General features: G+C 51.8%; 4 protein-coding genes across 6 annotated transcripts; 2 read left to right on the plus strand and 2 right to left on the minus strand.

Annotated features, from left to right (window-relative positions):
* The first annotated feature begins 3458 nt into the window (after positions 1 to 3458).
* Positions 3459 to 6075, plus strand: GP1BA (glycoprotein Ib platelet subunit alpha). The gene is made up of 2 exons (XM_090292854.1): positions 3459 to 3545; positions 3780 to 6075. The coding sequence occupies exon 2, from the start codon at positions 3786 to 3788 to the stop codon at positions 5838 to 5840; it is 2055 nt and encodes a 684-aa protein (XP_090148980.1). The 5' UTR covers positions 3459 to 3545; positions 3780 to 3785; the 3' UTR covers positions 5841 to 6075.
* Positions 6076 to 8023: 1948 nt separating this feature from the next.
* SLC25A11 (solute carrier family 25 member 11) lies at positions 8024 to 10791 on the minus strand. The gene is made up of 8 exons (XM_090292858.1): positions 10559 to 10791; positions 9826 to 9978; positions 9535 to 9741; positions 9268 to 9358; positions 9097 to 9187; positions 8912 to 9011; positions 8780 to 8831; positions 8024 to 8644 (listed from the first exon to the last, which is right to left on the minus strand). The coding sequence occupies exons 1-8, from the start codon at positions 10651 to 10653 to the stop codon at positions 8489 to 8491; spliced, it is 945 nt and encodes a 314-aa protein (XP_090148984.1). The 5' UTR covers positions 10654 to 10791; the 3' UTR covers positions 8024 to 8488.
* Positions 10792 to 10861: 70 nt separating this feature from the next.
* Positions 10862 to 15828, plus strand: RNF167 (ring finger protein 167). Of its 3 annotated transcripts, none has more exons than XM_090292856.1 (10): positions 10862 to 11123; positions 11246 to 11748; positions 11831 to 11911; positions 13179 to 13304; positions 13414 to 13501; positions 13695 to 13785; positions 13991 to 14096; positions 14456 to 14549; positions 15182 to 15262; positions 15339 to 15828. In XM_090292856.1, the coding sequence occupies exons 2-10, from the start codon at positions 11665 to 11667 to the stop codon at positions 15635 to 15637; spliced, it is 1050 nt and encodes a 349-aa protein (XP_090148982.1). In that variant the 5' UTR covers positions 10862 to 11123; positions 11246 to 11664; the 3' UTR covers positions 15638 to 15828. The 3 variants fall into 3 exon arrangements, with proteins under 3 accessions (XP_090148982.1, XP_090148981.1, XP_090148983.1); XM_090292855.1 differs by having other exon boundaries at positions 10862 to 11111; XM_090292857.1 differs by having other exon boundaries at positions 10871 to 11111; positions 13179 to 13252.
* A 643-nt stretch (positions 15829 to 16471) lies between these two features.
* PFN1 (profilin 1) lies at positions 16472 to 19222 on the minus strand. The gene is made up of 3 exons (XM_090292193.1): positions 18921 to 19222; positions 17282 to 17474; positions 16472 to 16680 (listed from the first exon to the last, which is right to left on the minus strand). The coding sequence occupies exons 1-3, from the start codon at positions 19050 to 19052 to the stop codon at positions 16583 to 16585; spliced, it is 423 nt and encodes a 140-aa protein (XP_090148319.1). The 5' UTR covers positions 19053 to 19222; the 3' UTR covers positions 16472 to 16582.
* Between the last annotated feature and the right edge of the window lie 1430 nt (positions 19223 to 20652).

Raw genomic sequence — 20652 nt, forward strand, 5'->3', positions numbered from 1 at the left:
AGCCTAGTTCTGGGCACTGTCCTGGCTACACAGTTCCAAGTCTGGTTCTTTAGCCCTCACTGACAAATCTGTGAAGTAGTCAATGTAATTTTAATACATTTCTTTCAGCCTAAATTAAGCAGAACATTTTGTTACTTACAATGAAAAACTCTGATACCAATGGAACAAAAACCAACAGCCTCAGGGCCTTATTCCACATCATAACTTGTCTATATGCAACTTTCCACGTCACTTCCAGCTGTTTGCTGCCTTATTTTCTCCACATTTTTAAAAAGGTTTACCTTTTTTTTAAATTCCTCATTCAAGAGAGAGGAGAAGGGGAGGGGGGAGAGAAAGAGAGAGAGAGAGAGAGAGGAAGAGAGAGAGAGAGAAACATCAATGAGAGAGAGAGAAACATTAATCAGTAGCCTCTGGCACATGCCCCAGCTGAAAATCAAACACACAACCTAGGTATGTGCCCTGACCAGGAATCGAACCAGCAACCTTTCAGTGTATAGGACGATGCTCCAACCAACTGAGCACCTGGCCAAGGATTTTATCCACACTTTCAAATGCTTTTTGCAGCCAGCATGTTATATAAATGGCAAGTCCACAGATTAACTGCATCGGGCTCAAGTGTGAACTCCTTGTTCAGTCACCAGTGGTGAGCAGACAGGGGCTGGCTAATATGGTTGCATGGTGCCCTTCTGGGGGACAGTAGGAAAAACCCTTTAATCATTAGAAGAGGCAGTGGGCCAAAAGACATGGTGGCTGAATGCCTGAAACAGGCACCTAACCTGGTGTTGGGAAGTCCTAAAAGGTTTTCCAAAGGAAGAAATTCTAGGCTGGAATTTTCCATATAAGTTGAGTTACACAGAAGGGGATAAGGGATAAGAAGAGTCCAGGCACAAAAAAGAGAATGGTCTAGAGTGAAGGGTGAAGTGCTGAGAGATGGGACTGGACAGGTAGGCAAGGTTTAGATCACACAGGAGTCTATAGGTCATGTTAAGGATTTTAGACTTCCACCTGAGGGCTATAAAAACCCACTGGTGAGTTTCAAGCAGTGGAAGAACCTGAGCAAATCTGAAGTTCTGAAAGACAACTCTAGTGGAGAATGGGAAGAAGGAAAGTCAAAAGGCTTGGAGACCAGATGGGAGGCTGCTACTGTGAGCCAGTAGAGATATGACACCCTAGACTAGGAATGGTGGCAGTGAGAATTGAAAGAAGTGGGTTTGAGAGAGATTAAGAGGTAAAATCAATGGAACTGGGTGACAGGTTGGATGTGGGGATGAGGAAAGGGAGGCGTTAAGGATGGTCATCAGGGATTTTGTTTGTATTGATTGAATGGCTAGATCAGTGAGTTTTTTCTTTTTCTGTATTTTTTTATTTGTTTTTATTTTTCTTTCTTTTTCTTTTTTGTTTCACTTTGTCTTTTTTTGTTTTTGTCCTTTTGTTTCTTGTTTACTTTTTTGTATCTAAGATGAGCGACTTTTTTTTTTTTTTACTTTTTATTTATTGACGAGAGAGAGAGAAACATCAATTGGTTATTACACTCATTGATGCATTCCCTGGTTGCTTCTTGTATGTGCATTGACCAGAGATTGAACCCTCAACCTTCACATATTGGAACGATGCTCTAACCAACTGAGCTACCCAGCCAGGGCCAGGTAAGTGATTTTCAGCCAGTATGCTGTGGCACACTGGTGTGCTACAAGAATTTTTAAAACATACAATACCTGATTATTTAGTCACTGGCACTGACCTCTTTTTGCTTAGATTGTTAGATGTAAAAAATGACAAAAGCCAACACAACAGTGGTCTGGTGTGAATGCCCTGTCTTGAACCATAAATACATAGGTCATATAATAGAGTTGCATCTTATTGGTCATGTTGCATAGTAAGTTTGTGTCTGATTGGTTAATTCCTTTGTTTTTTAATTAAACAGGTTTCTTTAAAAAAATTTTAATTCATTAATGTTTATTTATTTTTAGAGAGAGGGGATAGGAGAAAGGGAGAGAAACATCACTGTGTGGTTGCCTCTCACTCGCACCCCCAACTGGGGACTTGACCTGCAACCTAGTCATATGTCCTGACTGGGAATCGAACCAGCGACACTTGGTTCGCAGGCCGACACTCAATCCACTGAGCCACAGCAGCCAGGGCTCTGATTGGTTAATTCTTGTTGCCAAAAATCCTTACATAAAAGCATAGGCACCTGATTTTTTAAAAAGTGGCTTTGAGCCCTGGCTGGTGGGGCTCAGTGGATCGAGTGCCAGCCTACAAATCAAAAGGTCACTGATTCAATTTCCAGTCAGGGCACATGCCTGGGTTGCAGGCCAGGTCCCTGGTTGGGGGCTTGCAAGAATCAACTAATCGATGTCTCTCTCACGCAGATCAATGTTTCTCTCCCTCTCTTTCTCCCTCCCTTCCCCTCGCTCTAAAAAGCAAATAAATAACATCTTAAAAAAAGAAAAAGTTGATTTGGAACAAAAAAGGGTAGGTACTTTTTGTTGTTGTTGTTAATCAATCAAAATTATGCCTATTTTTTGTCAAATCGGCAAAAAATATATTTTTGGTGCAGATTTTTAGTAATTAGTTTATGTGTGCCATGAGATGAGAAAGGTTGAAAGCTGCTGGGCTAGACAAATGAATGGATGAGGGTACCATTCACCAGGCTAGACAACACAGGAGGATAAGCTACTTGCAGAGATGATGAGCTCAGTTTTGAAAACATTGTTTTAATGTCTTTGGGACATCCAAGAAGTCCAAAAGGCAGTGGGACATATGTGTTTGGGTCTCAGGAGAGGGATCTGGGCTAAAGTTTTGAGAGTCACTGGCGTACAGGTGGTAGGTCAATGCAAGGGATGGATGAGAATAATCCCGTGTTTGTGCAGCATTAGAAAAGAACAGGGCCAAAGAACCAAAGTCTGGGGACAGGTTAATTTCCCTGAAGTGCAGAGGAAGAGGAGTCCACAGAGATCTAGAAGGGCCAGTCAGAAAAGTAAGAGGAAAATTAGTGTTATGAGTCCCAAGGTAGGGGTGGCCACAAGCGTGCAGGCTGCAGAAATCAAGTAAGATCAAAACAGAGAAGTACCAGTGGACGCAGAGGGGTGGGGGCGGGGGCACTGGCAACCTTGGTAAGAATTGAATTAATGGAAAGGGGGAGTGGGACAAGAAACCAGCTGAGAATTGAGTCGGGTGGGAAGGCAGAGGGAGGTGAGGGTTAAACTTAGGCAACTCTAAGAATGCAGCTGTGAAGGGGAAGTGAGAGTGGCAGCTGGCGAGGTTTCTAAAAGCTGGATGATGGTGGTGGTTGGGGGAGCTCTCCCCAGTGGGAGAGTAGAGCCAAAAGGAGGGCTTGGGGGAAAGTTGTGGAAGGGGGTGATAAGGGCCTGTGTCAGGAGGGAGACTGTTCACTGGGTCACAGGAGTCCCTATCAGGCTGGCGTTTCCTTCCCATCCCCTTCCTCCCCTGCCCAGGCCCTCCCTGGAGCTAGAAGAAGGACGAGTCACACCCTGGAAGAAGCTCTGTGCCTTCTGTGCCTTCGGAGGTTTTTCTGCCTGCCTGTAAGCTGGGGCTGAGGCTGGGAGAGGAGGGGCGTCTGAGGGAGGGAAGAGGGCCAAGGACTCGGAGCTAGCAGTTTAGGCTTTGGGGGGCAAGGGTGGGAGAGGAGAGTGGAGAAGATAGGAGGCGTGGGGGCCAAGTTTCTGGAAAGGATCCTGGAGGCTTCAGCAAGGGCTAGGGCCTGGGGGAATAATGCAGGGCCAGTGGGTGTTCACTCACACCCCCCTCGCCCACAGGTCCCCATGCCTCTCCTCCTCTTGCTGCTCCTGCTGCCAAGCCCTTCACACCCCCATTCCATCTGTGAGGTCTCCCAAGTGGCCAGCCAGGTGGAAGTGAACTGTGATAATCGGGGGCTGAAGGCTCTGCCTCTAGATTTGCCGGCAGCCACAGCCATCCTCCGCCTGGGTGAAAACCCCCTGGGCACGCTCTCCATGGCGCCCCTGGTGTCTCTGACTCGCCTCACTCAGCTGCATGTGGGGGACAGCCAGCTGACCAGCCTGCAGGCTGACGGGGTGCTGACACTGCTGGAGACCCTGGAAATACCCCACAACCTGTTGGTAAGCCTGCCCCCACTAGGAGAAGCACTGCCAGCACTCACTACCCTGGACGTCTCCCGCAACAAGCTGAACTCATTGTCTCCTGATGCCCTGGTTGGCCTGAGACAACTCCATGAGCTCTACCTGCGTGGCAATAAGCTGAAGACTCTGCCCTCCCGGCTTCTGGCACCCACACCCCAGCTCAGGAAGCTCGATCTGGCTGACAACCAGTTGAGGGAGCTGCCCCCTGGGCTCCTGGATGGGTTGGAGGAGCTTGACACCCTCTACCTCCAAGGGAACTGGCTGCGCACCATACCAAGGGGCTTCTTTGGGAACCTCCTCCTGCCTTTTGCTTTTCTTCATAGCAACCCCTGGTTCTGCGACTGCGACATTCTGTATTTCAGTCACTGGCTGCGAGACAATGAAAACAATGTCTACTTATGGAAGAAGGATGTGGATGTCAAGGCCATGACCCCCAATGTGAAAAGTGTGCAATGTGTCAATGTGCCCAGTACACCAGTCTCTGCCTACTCAAGCACAGACTGCCTCCCTTTCACCACTGAGGCTGACCCTGAGACTGACCCAGACTACTCTACCTATGAAGACAGGAGTGACATGGTGCACACCACAAGGGCTGTGGTCACCAACACCAAAGCCCATACAACCCACCGGCGCCTATCTTACTCAGAATCTACTGCTTCCCTACACAGCCAAATGCCCTTCTTACCTCCAACCCAAGGGTTCACTATGAAAGAGACTACATTCCCAACCACCAGAGAATCCATCACAGTCTCCAAAATTCCAGAGCCCACTACTAAACCCACCCCAACCCGGACCACTCCAAAGGCCACCCCAACCCCGACCACCCCAGAACCTACCACAACCCCACCCACCCCAGAACCCACCACAACCCCGACCACCCCAGAACCCACCCTGACCCCAACCACCCCAGAACCCTCCACAACCCCACCTACCCCAGAACCCTCCACAACCCCACCCACCCCAGAACCCACCACAACCCCGACCACCCCAGAACCCTCCACAACCCCGACCACCCCAGAACCCACCCTGACCCCAACCACCCCAGAACCCTCCACAACCCCGACCACCCCAGAACCTACCACAACCCCAACCACCCCAGAACCCACCCTGACCCCAGCCACCCCAGAACCCACCACAACCCAGTCCACCTCAGATCCCACAATCCAGACCATCTCAGAACCAACCATATCTTCGACCACCACAGAAGCTACTTCACTCCCTACATTAGAATCCACAACAATCATCTCTGAATTTGCCGACCGTGCAAAGGTCAGTGGGGTGGCTCAAGGCAATGTAGATAGCTCCAGAAATGACCCTTTTCTCAACCCTGACTTTTGCTGTCTCCTCTCCCTGGGCTTCTACATCTTGAGTCTTCTCTGGCTCCTGTTTGCCTCTGTGGTCCTCATCTTGCTGCTGATCTGGGTCCGGCACATGAAACCACAGGCCCTGGACTTTGGCCAGTCTGTTGCCCTGGCCCCAGCCAAGCACACCACACACGTGGAGCTGCAGAGGGGAAGGCAAGTGGCTGTACCCCGGGCCTGGCTGCTTTTCCTTCAAGGGACACTCCCAACTTTCCGCTCCAGCCTCTTTCTGTGGGTCCGGCCTAATGGCCGCATGGGGCCTCTGGTGGCAGGACGGTGGCCCTCAGCCCTGAGTCTGGGCCGTGGTCAGGACCTGCTGGGTACAGTGGGCATTAGGTACTCTGGCCACAGCCTCTGAGGGTGGGTGATTTGGGGATTTTAGAGGCTCTCATGGGCTTTTTTATTGGGATCTAGCTGGGGTGGGGTGGGAGTAAAAAGCACAAGGTCAAGGGAGGTCTTAATCACTACTTTTCCTTTCTCAGAAGCCTCCTCTTCACACCACAGAAACACTCAGACCCAGCAAATCAGGAGAGGTAGTGAGATGGAGTTGGGGGGGTCACAGAAAAAAGCTCCCAGTGCTGCACTGGGTGGCAGTGGGGGTGTTGCTCAGACCACTAGGTTTATCACTTCTGGGAAGTTTTAGGAAAAAGCAAAACAGCATAGAACATGGCCTCTGTATTTACCTGGGTATTAAAAATTTGAAGCAATTTATCAAGATGTGAGCCAATTGTCTCTGGGTGGTATAGATATGGTTTTCCTTTCCTCTGCTTGGCATTTTCTAGTTTTCTACCATCTTACTATTTGTGTAATAAAAAATAATTTCAAAAACAAAAATTAGGTTCTTTTGGAGAAGGAAGAGTGGCTGGGACACCTGTCCCTAGCATTCCCAAGGCTCCAACTACTCCCATTCTAGTTGCACTACCCACCCCAAAATCTCTAGTCTTAGCATGCACTTAATCTGCACAGTGTGCCCACCTCTCCCCTCCAGGGGTGATGACACTCCAGGCCATCCCAAGCACCAGCTCCAGATCAAGAGCCGGAAGTTCTCTTGAGGTCAATAACACTATGGAGGCCTGTCTATGGCCCACAGTACTTGGGAGGGTGCCTGCTTGCACCTGCAGCCTCAGAAATGCAGCTTTCCTGCTCTGTTCAGGTGAGTGATGAGTGGGACAGAGGGTGTGGTTACTGAACGGTCTGGGTTTCCTCTTCTCAAGCTAGGATGCATGCAAATAGAACCCACTCCTCTCACCTGGTGCCAGTTTCCCACTCTCCCCACAATCCAATAGGGCTCTCTCCCACCCTGTCTCCAGCCCAAACCAAGGCTTGGGGCCCAGAGAATGGAAAGGCTGAGGTTTTTCAGTTCCATGGAGAACCCCTCCCCCAGATGGTACTGGAAGAATCCTCCTAACTTGAAAACCTGACTCCATTTCTCCTGCTTTGAACTCTCCTTGGACAGAGGACAAACTCTTGAGCTTCACAATCAGGGACTTCTGTGCACTGACCCACAGAGCACTCTGGCTTCATCTCTAACAAACGCTTCACCACCTGTGCTCCAGCTATGCAAACATCACACAGATCACCTGCTCCCCAACCCTTCTCCTCTAAGCCTTCGCTCTCCTGTCAGCCAGGAGTAACTCCCTGCCCACTGCACCCCCTTCCCCAGCTAGTTGGCTACCATGCACAGGATTGCCCCCCAAAGCCAGATGCTCGAAGTTACCCAGCAACTGTATACTGCTACACTCCCTGTTCCCCAACTGCTCCTGTGTCATCTCCCCCTCGGCATTTAGACATTCTTAAGTACGAGGCTCAGGCCTCAGGTGCCCAAAGAGGCCACTATGGCCCATGCCAGCACGAACCCAGAGCAGGTAAGGGCCCAGCAGGGATGCCAGGTTGCTGAGCTCCACCTCTTCTACCAGGAACCCCTCCTACCTGCTGTCTTCCTGTCCCCAGGCCTGGCTCAGACTTCCGGCCTCCTACTGCCCAACCCTCGCTCCAGTTGACCTTCCCATGCCTTTTTATGCCCCAAGGTTTTTAGGCTCCTTGAGGGCAGGGGCTGGGAATCACACAAAGATGAGGCAGTCACTCTCCCCAACCTAACCCCCAGACCAAGTCTGACGATAATGTTTCCTCAAACCTCCAGGCTTAAGGGGCCTGACTCCTGTGTCACTTCCTCAAGCTCTGCCTACCCACCCCTGCAGGTCAACCTTCTCTTCTCACTCTTTATTCCCTCCCTCTTTAGGCCACAGCAGTCACCAGACACCAGAGGCTTTTCCTGGGGATTACGTGAGATGTCTTGTACTGACTTGTGCATCTGTCGTGTTCTTGGGGGAGTAGCTGGGAAGCAAGGCACAGGGTCTGGATTTAGGTTTTCCTGACCCCATCAGCTGCTAAAAGACTGATTTATATAGTATTTGCATAAAACTAAGAGGTGCTTTTTCTTTAATAATTTTTCTTAAAAAGTCCAGTTTTTGTCCTCAAGGGTCATGGCTTCTTCGTCCAGTCTCCTCCCCCTCCAGCTCTTACAACTCTTCAGATTTGGGGTAATGTTATCAATCCAATTTATTAATTATGTCTACAGTGAGGTGGAGGGAGAAAAGCCACATCCTCCCACTGCAGACCCTGTGACCATCCTGACAGCTTCTGCCCTCTCTGGTCTCCTTGGCTCTGCTTTGGTTTCCCTACTGAGAGGAGGGCATCTTCTGCTGTCCTGTGTGCCCTGAAACTTAACACCCAAGAGGAGGCTGGAAATTCTCAGAGAGTTTCTCAGCTCCCCCCAAGGCACAGCCAGGGACAGAGAGGCCATTGAGGATCAGGACAAGCAGGCTAAGGTGCAGCAGGGGTAGGACAGACCAAAGTCCTTTACCACTGAGGAAGGAACCACACTGTGGAAGGAAAATAAATACAGGAGCCCAGGGCAGTAGTCCAGGCTCCCAAGGGGGACACTGACTGTAGGAGTAGCAGGTGAGTGGGAGCCCCAGCACACTGGCTCCAGGCTCCTCGCCTGCCTCAGCCACTGAGGAAAAGACGCTTGTAGGCCTTGTTCATCTGCTCCAGGAAGATGAAGGTGAGCACGGTGTGGGGGCCCAAGCGGGCGTAGTAAGGTGTAAAGCCCTTCCACAGGCTGAAGAAGCCTTCGTAGCGAATGACCTTCATCAGCACATCCTAGACAGGCAGGTGGGCAGGACATTGGGACTAGGACCTGACCTCTGGGGCCCTGGGCCTCATACACCCCCCACCCTCATTGTTTTCCCAGGACATCCAATCCTCCAGCCCAAGTCCGCAGCCCTGCTTCCTCACCAGCCCGTTTTTGTATTCTGGCTTCCCGTCAATCATCCGCATGTTCTGGATCCTAAAGGAGAGGAGGTAGAGGAATGAGAGACATAAAGGGGGCCCTCCCATCTTTCTCCAGGCCCAGCCCTACAGACTCACCGGGTCTTGACAATGTCCACGGGCATGGAGGCAGCAGTAGTCACCAGGCCACTGATCATGCTGGCACAGAAGTGGCATAGGATGTTGTCAGAGAAATAGCCTGGGGGACGCAGAACAGGGCGTGGCAATAAGCTCAGAGCTGGCCAGGCCAGGCTGGGAGCTGAGGGCCCAGCTCTGGGTCTCACCTGAGTCCAGTAAGAACTGCTTGGATTGAGAGTAAGAGGCAAGCTGGGCAGCATTGACGACGACTGCCCGAGCCATTGTAGGGATGCAGCCCTGGGTGGGGAGTACGAGAAGAGTCAGAAATGCCTGAGACCTGACCTCAGGTTCCCCAATTCTCCAGCCCCTTCACTTACTCTCCATAGTGTGGGGACCCCTTCCTCCCGGGCAATTCGAATCAGGGCATTAAACACGTTTTTGTAGCCACGGCGCTGGTCAGCTGGAAGCCTAGTGAAAATGCAGGGGGAGGCCAAGCTCAGGACAGACCATCCTGCCCCACAGAAACAAAGAAAGGGAGGCCAGAACAGATAAATGCTCTGTTCTAGATCTAAGATGAAAAAGTTAGTCCTTAAGTCTAGATTCCAAGGAATGGGGCTGGAAGCAGGCTCAGACCTGGAACTCACCGGCCATCAGCAGTCATGCGGATAAGAGCCACCTCGGCTGGTGTTCCTACAAAGGCACCAGTTGCACCTGCAGTCATGCCAATCAGGGCCTTCAACAGAAAGCCAGGAGGTGTACCATCAGCCCCAGTCAGGCGTTCAAATAGCACAGTATAGATGCCAAGGCGAGTGGTGGTGTAAGTGGCCTGGCGTAGTAGACCAGCTGACAGCCTGGAGAGTGAAGGGATCAGTGTATCAGGCCAAGGTCTGGAGCTGCCAACCCACACCCTAACCCCCATCCTGTGGCCCCAATACCCGGTGTAAATGCCCCTCAGCCCTTCTGCCTTAAGGATACTGGTGAGGGCATGGAAGCTGGTTTTGTATTCTCGTGTCTTGGCTCCTTCCCCGCTCAGCTGCATCCGGTTCTTCACCAGGTCCAGAGGTTGCACAAAAACGGTAGCTCCCATCCTGGGGGAAGACAGGGGTACAGTCAAGGGCCAGGGCTCCCATCCTGGGGGAAGACAGGGGTACAGTCAAGGGCCAGGTGTCCCAGCTCTACCAATGCCCCCTGAAGCCTGCCATGCAATTGACTGATATTCAGGAGGTTGGTGGGCATGTATGTCTCTCTGTGAACGGGTCTAAAAAGTCCAATGGTCCAGGAAAAACCTTGCAATTAAAGTGCTGCATGTAGCTCCAAGGGGAGTGGTCAAGCAGTGTACTGGGACTGCATGCAGGCCAACCCATTCATGACCGGGAGGAGCCATACAATGACCTGGAACTCTATACAGCCCGGCAAAACAAAGCAATGAGTTGGGAAATTCAGATAGTCGCCCAGCGGGAGACATGCAATGATCCTGCATGCGACCTAGCAGGGCCCCAGCAACGGGTAAAAATATTCTGGAAGCCCATCAAGGACCTCGAAATACACTGAGGACGGCGCTGACCCCGTGCCGGCTCGATACACTGCAACAGACCCTAAGATGAACTGGGCCCGGTTCCTTGCACCCATCCCTTCCTCCTTTTTCCCATCCCTGGGGCCTGAGCTTACCCGGCCAGGCCCCCAAACAGGAACTTGACCGACTTAGGGGAGGTACGGGGTTTTCCGTCCATCCCGGCGGCCCCGGGACTTGCCGTCGCCGCCATCACTACTCGATGGCCCTCGACACACGGTACCGTGCGCGCGCGGCCCCGCTCGCGCCCAAGGTGACACCTCGCGCGCAACAGGGGCGAGGGCGCGCGCGCACACCCCCGCGGCGCCCCGGTCCAGAGCCAGCTGGAAGCTGCCGCACGCGCAGGCGCGCAGCGCAAAGGTGGCCGGGAGTAAGGCGGAGCTGAAGGGGGAGCTCAAGGATGGGTGCGCGAAGGGGTGTAGCAGATTTAGGAAGTCAGCCCATAGGCGCAGTTTTTACCGAATTGAAATCGCGGGAAAATGGAGAGATTTGAAGATCTCGCGAGATCGAGTTAAGCTAGGCTAGCCCAGAGTGAGGAGGTCTCTCGCGATAGAAAACAGCAAAATTTTAGCGCGTGGGAGGGAAGTGTGGTGAGAACTCTCGCGAGACTTGAAAGTACCGCGGCGGTGGTGGCGGCCAGAGGAAGAAGAGGTTTGTAAACTGGTCAGTTCCAGGGTCCGAGCTGTAAAAGGAAACTGCTAGGTCGTCTTCTCGCACTTCGGTGCTCCCTGAATCTCCGTAGGCATCCCCTCCATCTCTAACTTTTATTTTAAACGTCCTTTTAGAACCGGAAGTCCATCTTCAGCGTCCAATGCTGGAAGCGGCCTGACATTCTTTACCGGAAACCCTTTCCCGAGACCTAGGAAGACAGCCCACCTTTCCGGAAGTCCCACCTCCTTGAGTCCCCCCTCCACCCTTCCGGAAGTTTTTCTGTCACCTGTGTTTACCTCTTCCTTTTCCCGTTTTATCCCTATACCAGGAAAGGAAAGGATACGTTTAGTGTCTCCCTCTTAGGTCCTCTAAACGGGTTCGGTATCACATACCCCCAGCCGTGGTTCTTTTCCCCGTGTCCCCATGTAGCTGGAAAGTGGGACCTGGGGGTGGTTGAACCCCTGGGATTCTGGAGGGGCGGAGAGGGAGCAGGACTCCGCTTCTGCTCCTGCTACCAGAACGCGGCCTCCTCAGACTCTTCCCTCCCGCTGCCATGCACCCTACGGCCTTCCCGCTTCCTGTAGTTGTGGCCACTGTACTATGGGGAGCTGCCCCCATCCGGGGGCTCATTCGAGCGGTGAGTCTAAGGGGCAGGTGAGGAAAGGACGCTGAAGGGGGAGGTTACAGACTAAGAGGGACATGGAATCTTTTATCCGCAGACCTCGGACCACAATACCAGCATGGATTTTGCGGACCTCCCAGCTCTCTTTGGGGCTGCCTTGAGCCAAGAGGGACTTCAGGTGATTTTGCTTTTTCCTGTTTCCCTAAATCTTCCATCCTGGGTAGGGGTTGAGAAGCCATGCCCTTGGATGAAGCTAGAGGTAGGAAAAGAGTCAAGTTAGGAAGTGCATTAGCACATCTAGTGTGGAATCCAGAATGTAGAGGAAGAAAAAGTCTACCCCTAGAACTCTGAGCCCTATGAGGGAGACTGAAAGTGGACCAAGATAAAAGGCAGGAGGAAATGGTTCTTATTAGTAGGGTCTTGGATCAGTTACTGGTTTATATGACCTTGGACAAGTTAATTAACTCTCGGAGCCTTAGTTTGTTTTACTGTAGCATGGGATAATGATAGAAGTTGTCTCAGGGTTATTGTGAGGATTAAATTAGGTAAACAATTTTATAGTATTTCGTCACAGACTGCCACAGAGCAAGAACTGGGACATAGATATCAGTATAGTTGTTTGTAAGGAGGGTAATTGGAAAATTAAAGGGAGGTGTTAAGAAACGAAATACTACTGAGTAAATTTTAAAGATTTTATTGGCTTTATTTAATGATTTATGAATTGGGCAATATCCCATGTAGCAGATAGACAGGAACTCCAAAGAGCTGTACAAACGGAAATACTTTCATAAGCAGGAGGGAGCAGGACAAGAGAATTATACTAGCAAAGAGCTGGTTGATTGTGGCAGTCACTTTTCTTTAGGGAATAGCAGGGGGTCTGTCAGGCAGATTACCTCACTAATGGTGACCAGGTAATTCCATAATGACTTAAGATTCCATTCCTGGGAGAGGCTAAAACTGTAATGAGGTGTTAGGTCTCAGCTTGGTGACATGGGGCTTAGCACAAGTGACTCCATTTTGGGCATGTTGTCTCATTTTTTAACAGAGGGGAGTATGTTCTGTGTGAATATGTACTGGGGAAGGGAGTATGAAACACAACTTAAGATAAAGTGACATGGATGAGTGGAGAATCTAATGTACAGTCATTTAGAAACTGGAAAGCAGAGTTTGAATTAGCTTAAGAGTATGGTGTATGGGTTAGCTCCTCTGGGACAGGGAGAGGGATAATGGGAGGGTCTGGTAAAGGAATGTTGGATATAATTTCATCTTTATAGAAGGCTAAAGAGGTAGACTTCTGACTTGGGTGGATGCTCAAACCGCAGGAATGAGAAGGAAGTGGAGGATAGAGAACATACAGTATGTGGGGGCCAGTATACCTAGTGGGCACTGTGGGGAGCAGGACCTAGGGAGGTGAAATCCAACTGTTTTTTACTTTTCTTCCTCAGGGCTTCCTTGTGGAGGCTCACCCAGCCAATGCCTGCAGCCCCATTGCCCCACCACCCCCAGCCCCGGTCAACGGGTCAGTCTTTATTGCACTGCTTCGAAGATTCGACTGCAACTTTGACCTCAAGGTTGCTTAATGTGGAGTGGAGCTGGGAAGCTGAGGGTTAAAAAAAAGCACCAGGAATGAAGGGAGGCAAGGCCCATAATAGCTCCTTATCCCCTGCTTTGTTTCCCTAGGTCCTGAATGCTCAGAGGGCTGGGTATGGTGCAGCTGTAGTACACAATGTGAATTCCAATGAACTTCTGAACATGGTGTGGAATAGTGGTAAGGCTGGGGGATCTCTGAACAACTGGGTTTTCAGTAGAGCTCAGAATAAGAGATGGTGGGTGGATTAAAGGCTTAGGGAAAAGAAGTCAATCCTTTGGGTGTGATGGCACAACAAAACCAAATGCCACTGTTACCAAAGGATTGGAGTCTAGAGGGTTGAGTCCCCACTGTAATACCCTGATCCCTGCAGAGGAAATCCAGCAGCAGATCTGGATCCCGTCTGTGTTTATTGGGGAGAGGAGCTCAGAGTACCTGCGTGCCCTCTTTGTCTACGAGAAGGGGTAAGTGTTTCCCTCCTTCCCAATCTTCTTCAGCACTTGCCATACCAATCTGGAGCCCAAGCCTCAGGCTCTTCATACTCTGCCTCTTGACTTTCTTTCCATCCCTTTCCATTGATGGGCCTTACCCAGAGCTAGTTACTTGGTCACTCTTCCTTTGTCACTTTGCTTTTTCTGCCCCTCTTGATACTGGTCTTTCTTTTCCTAGGGCTCGGGTGCTTCTGGTCCCGGACAATAGCTTCCCATTGGGTTATTACCTTATCCCTTTCACAGGGATTGTGGGACTGCTGGTTTTGGCCATGGGAGCAGTGATGGTGAGTAGCTCAGGAAGCATAATGGGAAGAGCTGAGGCCTTTAAAACCAGACTGGGCCCTGGCTGGTATGGCTCAGTGGATTGAGCACCAGCCTGTGAACTAAAGAGTTGCTGGTTTGATTCCCAGTCAGGGCACATACCTGGGTTGTGGCCCAGGTCCCCAGTTGGGGGCGTGCAAGAGGCAACCACACATTCATGTTTCCCTGTTATTCCCTCCCTTCCCCTCTCTAAAAACAAAATCTTTTAAAAAATAAAATAAAACCAGACTGAATCTGGGGTTTAGAGGTGAGGATGGTTTGTACTGGATTGTCCAGTTTTGCTCCTTATGGCTGATCTGACCCATCCACTGTGTTTCCCCAGATAGTTCGTTGTATCCAGCACCGGAAACGGCTCCAGCGGAATCGACTGACTAAAGAGCAACTGAAACAGATTCCAACGCATGACTATCAGAAGGGTGAGGGAGGGTAGGAGGGTAGAAGGCCTTTCCCATAGCTTACATGGCTCTGAAGGAGTTTGAGCCCAGGAGGTAAGGGGCAAAGAAAGATGATAGGGAGATGTCAGCCTGAGATGCCAGCTTTCCTTTTTACCTGTATGAGGACAGGGCAAGAACAGAAGATGGGAAGCAAAGATGATTAAATGGAGTATTTGGGGGGAAAGATGAAGGACCAGCCTTTCTTTATCAGGGAGGTAGAACAAAAATGGAAGGCGTAGGGAGGATTTAGTCTTAAGAAACTGGTGAGGAGGGGCCCCTAGGTCCTTAGGCCTAGGAGTCTCCAGTGCCCATAAAAGGCAATAGCAGAAGCCCTGCCCCCATTTCCGCTCCTCCCACTATCTCCATCCTCATACCTCCCCCCCCCAAAAAAACCCACTTCCCTTGTTACCTCTTGCTTTTCTTTGTCCTTTCTAACCCCCAATTCTTCATGTTCTACCCTGACCTTAGCCTGCAAGGCTGTCTTAGCTCTTCCACTGGCTCTATGGAACCAGGGAAAATAACTTGCAAGGTATAGCCCCCCACAGGCCTCCCAGAGTGAGTTCTTGTGCGCCTGGTCTAAGGTGGCTCAGTAAAGACACTTTTCCCTCCTGCAGGAGACCAGTATGATGTCTGTGCCATCTGCCTGGATGAGTATGTGGATGGTGACAAGCTGAGGGTACTCCCCTGTGCTCATGGTGAGGCCCTCAGTTCCTGTGCCCACGTCCCCACTCCACCAGCAGGTACCAGGTATTTCACCTTTCCTCTCTGCAGCCTATCACAGCCGCTGTGTGGACCCCTGGCTCACTCAGACCCGGAAGACCTGCCCTATCTGCAAGCAACCTGTCCATCGAGGTCCTGGGGACGAGGAGGAAGAAGAATCTCAGGGGCAAGATGGTGATGAGGAAGGGGAACCAAGGGACCATCCTGCCTCAGAGCGGACCCCACTTCTAGGCTCTAGCCCCACAGTTCCCACCTCTTTTGGCTCCTTAGCCCCAGCCCCCATTGTTTTTCCTGGGTCTTCGACAGATCCCCCACCCTCTCCTCCCTCTTCATCTGCCATCCTCATCTAATACTCTCATAATTTCCTCCATCCCCGGTGACATATTTTGCAGTCTTTCTCCTTCTAGTTTTCTATGTGGAGGGTTAGGGGGAATTTCTTTCCTTGGTTTCTCCCTTACCCAGCCCCATCCTTTTGAGGGGTTTGGTGCAAAGGGCCTGGGTCTTATTGGGTTAATAAAATTGTTTTTGTTGACTAAAGAAAGATCATTCTCATACAAGTGGACCTCTTATTACCCATTTGGAAAGTTCCTGCCCACCCCCTTTTTTTTGCCATAAAGGGGCAAGGGACTACTGAGACTAACCTGTAGTCATGAGGATAACCCGAGCAGGCATTTGTTATGAGTCAGAGAGGGGAGCCCCACCTACAGGATGACTCAACTGGCCATGCCTTGCCCACAGGCCTGGCCCATTCTCTGGTCTCTATGGTTGATGGCTCTATTCCATTACCCACTAATTCAGCTAGCATGCTGAGGACCTAGGGCTAGAAATGAAAAAGGGCAGGCCAAATAGGCTTGAGGCAGGTACTCAGGTTATGGAAGCAAGCTCCAATTCCTAGACTTAATAGTGCTTTTAGCTCTTCCTGCTCCTAACCCCAAGCAAGGATAGACAGACAAAAGTAACAGTGACTGTCCTCCATCATAACGCCCAGGCTAAAACCACACAGCACCTTGTTAGTAGAATCTTTTTTATTCAGAAAAAAAAAAAAAAAAAAAAAAAAAAAAAACCAAAAAACAAACAAAAAACCAGCAATGACAAAAAAAATTTTCCAACCACACACAGGAGGGGTATGGGTAGGGGGAGGTGTCTGTCCATCCAGCCCCGATCCCCAGCCCATGTGGTTTTGGCAGCAACAAAGGAGTGTAGGGTAATGGCCCAAAAAATAAAAATGGTGTATGTGTGTATGGGAAGGAGAGGGGTGCAAAAGCAGTGGGGGATGGGGGAAGGGAAAGACGAGGTCAGTACTGGGAACGCCGCAGATGGGAGGCCATTTCATAACATTTCTTGTTGATCATACCACCATGGACACCTTCTTTGCCCATCAGCAGGACTAGCGCTGGAGGAAAGAGAAATGAGGCTAGGACCCAGGTGTCACAATACCACCCCTGCCAGCTGTTCAGCAGCTGTCCAGCCCTGGGGGCTGTAACCCAACCTCATCTCCCTCCCCCCCACACACAGGCAGGCTGTCAGTCACCCATGAAACAATAGGGCTTTTCAAAAGGGAAAAAAATCAAGCTAAGAGACTGGAAGCAGAACACTAAAATTTAGGAATCAAAGACTTAGAGACTGTTGATTCATGTGTTCAGCCTAGAAATGGATGTGGATGAGCCTGCCAACTCCCAAGTTTTAAGAAAAGGGCTCAAAAGACAGCTAAGTGCTTACTACAACCAAAACTCTACCTCCTCCCAGAAACACAAGTTTCTCATTTGGACGGGCTCAAGGCAGAAATAATCTTAAGGTAACACAGTTCAACTTTTTTATACTGCAAGATGAGGAACTGAGATAGAACTGGAGGGACTATCCAATGTCCCAGCATTCAGCTGGCTGGGCATAGAAAGCTGGTCTGATCCCTTTGTATTGGGGAACCACACAGAAAGATTCATAGATGCCCATTAGGGATCTTGAAGCTACATCAAGGGCAAGATTCAGAAACTCACTCTTGGCAGTCATGGTGACAGTTATGTTGAAGGTGGGAGCTCCCCCGGTGCTCTTGGTACGAAGATCCATGGTAAATTCCCCATCCTGTAGCAGTGAGTCCCGGATCACAGAACATTTCTGGCCCCCAAGTGTCAGCCCATTCACGAAAAAACTTGACCGGTCTTTGCCAACTAGGACAGCAACCTCGGCTGGCTGTAAGGGAAACCAAGCACTCATAAAGTTAGTACACCACGGTTCCCACCTTCTCCAAGGACACACTTGCTTTTCACTTCTCAGGGGAGCTAGAATCCCGTGGAGAGGAAAGGTGTGTATTATTCGGTCCTTTGTACCTATCCATGAAATTTGAGAAATCCTTACGACCGTTGAAAGTTAGTACACAAAAAGGTCAGGATCCTCAAACCTAGAGAGTGGTAATCAGCAGAGATGACATAGTCTTCTGGAGATTTAGATCCCGTTTAAGAGGGACAGCAAACCCAAGAAATAGGGGGCCAAAAGCAAGTGAGGAGAGTGGAGTGGAATTGAGTGGGGAGCCTTTGGATGCTCAGAACTCTCCTTCAGGAAAGCAGAAGCTAAGAGGGGAAGGGAGGGGCGGGCAAAGCAAGAGAAGCAACTTTGCCCTTATTTGGTCAAAGGATCTGAAGGAGTTGTTAGGGGCCCGGACGCCTGGGTCTCCAAGTAACCTAGAGTTTAGGTCTAGGTATCTATGCCCCAAGATGAGGAAGCAGATCCCTGAGGGCTTTCAGAAAAACTGAAAAACTTTTGAAAGGGGACCGCAGCTAGACCCAGGACGCCAGATCCTGGGTCCAGACACCCCAGGGAACCTTCCCACCCCTCCCCCTTACACCCCAAATCCCCACATCCGGTCCCCTCCCGCCCGGAAATCCCCTTCCCCCCCTTTCGAACTTCCGCTCCCCCTCCCCACTTCCGGGCAGTGTGGACCCAGGAGGTAGTGATGGGGACAGCAGTATAGTTGCTTCTTATTTCTTATACTATCCTATAACTTCTCACAAAGTTCCCCTGCTCCAGGCCCCGCAGGATGGCGGGAAGGGAGGGCGAGGAGACTTCCGGGATTGGTCTCACAGGAATGTTGAATCCACCGTGCAGACTTGGGGGGGTGGGTAAGGCCGCCTCTCCTTCCCCAAGAGTTGGGAGGGGCAGGTAGCCCACACAGGACCGGCATAGAACCCGGGCCACGGTCTCTCCCTCATAAGGAGGAACAATGGTGGAGGAGGCACAAGTTGGAGGCCGGAAGTGGAGCTGGGGGTCCAGGGGTCCTCCAATCCCTTCTCAATCACAATTCCTGATTGAAACTGCAGCGCGTGCCCGCCCCGCCCTGAACGAAGCGGAAGTGGACCGCCGCACCGGGCAGCGCGCCCCTCCCCGTCCTGTGCCCCGGATGTAACGCCCCGTCGCGGAAAGCGGGGCAGCAGGCTGGATGGAAGCCTCCGCCTGAGGCGCAGGACTTAGGGGTCAATTGAGGGACCCTCTTTCGTGCAACCGCCATTCGCGCCACTCCCAGGGCAAGGACCAGGTCACGGCCTTTCGCTGTCCTCCCCAGACCGCACCCGCCCCCACCCAAGTCTCTTCCTCAGTGTCCAAGTTCGGCCAGTCCCTGGGACCGCGAAGGCCTCGCATTACCGTGATGTTGACGAAGGTTTTCCCGGGGACGGCGGCCCAGACAGAGGGCGAATCCTTATAGCCCACGATGGCCGCGTCCTGACAGGTCCCGTCCGCCATGAGGTTGTCGATGTAGGCGTTCCACCCGGCCATGGCGCTGCTACTGGGGCTGCTCTCGGCGCTGCTGCTGGGACCACGGGCTGGGCTCGGGCTGGCGGGCGGGGGTAGACGGAGAGCTCGGGGCACGCGCTGCCGTCCGGACCGCGGCTCTGCTAGCTGTGCAGCAGCCCTCGCACCGCCACTTCCTGCTCCTCCCCCCCTTCTAGATTTTTATTTGCAAAGGGCGGTAGGGGCGGGGCCTGCTCCCCATTCTCTCCCTACCGCCCCCCTCGCCTGCCCAGATACCTAACTTTGCAAATGCAATTTAAAAAATCCCTCCCCCTATTACAAAATTTGCAAAGTTCAATGGAAAGCAATGTAAAAGGATGAAAAGGGGGGAAGCAGGGAGAAGTTAGGGTTAGGGCTCGCCCCACTTCGCATTGACTATAAACTGCAATTTGATATAAGGGAAGGAAGTAAGCCAGAGGAAGAAAAGTGAAAGGAGGAATTAAAGTGTTCGGGGAACTCAGGGTTAAAGGGAACGACTCCCCCTTCCCCCACCTCCGCTGGAGGGAAGGAACGGCGGGCGGCGGCGCGTGCGCCCGCGCCTGCGCCGGGACCCGGAGGGAAAGCGCGTGGGGCGGTTGGGTCCGGTGGCCGGCTTCGCGAGCGCGCGCCGTGGCGCGCCAGACTGGACCGATTTAGAACCTCAGTGAAGAAAGGCAGCCGGGGACGTGTCGCCCGCCGGGCGGAAGGGGCGGGGGCTAGAGCGAGGCATGCGAGTTGCCGTTTCTTCATTCTTGATTTTATTTAAACAAGACAAGGGAGCAAAGGGCAATCTGACATAATACCCCGACCGGTTTCAGAATCGAAGGCGTCCACTGGGGACATTTCTGTCTGTCCCTACTATCTGGCCGGGTGACACAAGTTAGACTTAATGGAGCACACCCCACTCCAGAGGACTATCGCTAGCTGGATCAGCCCCAGTACCTGGCCTCACCCACGTTTCAGCCCCGCCCGTTCCCCGACCAGCACCGCTGTGCCCCTTGGCGCATCTCTGCATAAGTCACTCAACGCTGTACTAGACTGGCGGGTGCGCGGGCGGGCCTATTTTTTCAAAGCGGAAGAATACTAAGAACTTCAAGATTTGCAACTTTTTCAAGAAGGGGAAAGTCTCTTCCACTTTGGGCCCGTTGTTTTTATTTTATTTTATTTTTCAGTAAAACATGCCAACAACTTGTGTGCGAGTGGGTCGCCCGCCGCCAACTGGAAGGGAGTGGGGCAGGACCTGGCGGCCAGTTTAGGTTAACTAGCCGCATTCTAGCTGCTTGGACCGCTTCCGGTCCCTCGCGGGAGGGGAGTCTCCTGGGCGGGAAAGGGCTTCACCTCTCTCATCCTCCCGAGCTGGTTCCTCCGCGGCCACTCCACACTTCCACACTCTATGGGCACTCGACGCCCCCCGAACCCGTGTTCCTCGACAGCCGCCGGGGCTGAGTCACTGGCCCGCCGGGGCGGGGCAGCACTGGGGCACGTGGCGGCGCTCCCCGCCCGCCAGCTCCTGACCTCTGGCCTGCCGCACCCCCTACCCCAGGGTGGAAAATTCCCGGGAGGGAGGGCCTGAGATAAGAGGGGAGGGGCGAGACAGGGGGAGGGA

This window comes from Furipterus horrens, unplaced genomic scaffold (genome assembly GCF_987537825.1).
Source record: "Furipterus horrens unplaced genomic scaffold, mFurHor1.1.pri manual_scaffold_11, whole genome shotgun sequence".
In the NCBI taxonomy this organism is placed as follows: domain Eukaryota; kingdom Metazoa; phylum Chordata; class Mammalia; order Chiroptera; family Furipteridae; genus Furipterus; species Furipterus horrens.

Coding starts and splice junctions, on each gene's coding strand:
- GP1BA (XM_090292854.1), top strand. CDS start 3,786: ATGCCTCTCCTCCTCTTGCTGCTCCTGCTGCCAAGCCCTTCACACCCC.
- SLC25A11 (XM_090292858.1), bottom strand. CDS start 10,653: ATGGCGGCGACGGCAAGTCCCGGGGCCGCCGGGATGGACGGAAAACCC. Junction 9,359..9,534: donor CGCATGACTGCTGATGGCCG/GTGAGTTCCAGG, acceptor CATTTTCACTAG/GCTTCCAGCTGACCAGCGCC. Junction 9,012..9,096: donor GCAGTTCTTACTGGACTCAG/GTGAGACCCAGA, acceptor TGCGTCCCCCAG/GCTATTTCTCTGACAACATC.
- RNF167 (XM_090292856.1), top strand. CDS start 11,665: ATGCACCCTACGGCCTTCCCGCTTCCTGTAGTTGTGGCCACTGTACTA. Junction 13,786..13,990: donor CTCTTTGTCTACGAGAAGGG/GTAAGTGTTTCC, acceptor TTCTTTTCCTAG/GGCTCGGGTGCTTCTGGTCC. Junction 15,263..15,338: donor GGTACTCCCCTGTGCTCATG/GTGAGGCCCTCA, acceptor TCCTCTCTGCAG/CCTATCACAGCCGCTGTGTG.
- PFN1 (XM_090292193.1), bottom strand. CDS start 19,052: ATGGCCGGGTGGAACGCCTACATCGACAACCTCATGGCGGACGGGACC. Junction 17,475..18,920: donor AAACCTTCGTCAACATCACG/GTAATGCGAGGC, acceptor TTTCCCTTACAG/CCAGCCGAGGTTGCTGTCCT. Junction 16,681..17,281: donor TGTCACCATGACTGCCAAGA/GTGAGTTTCTGA, acceptor TCTTTCCTCCAG/CGCTAGTCCTGCTGATGGGC.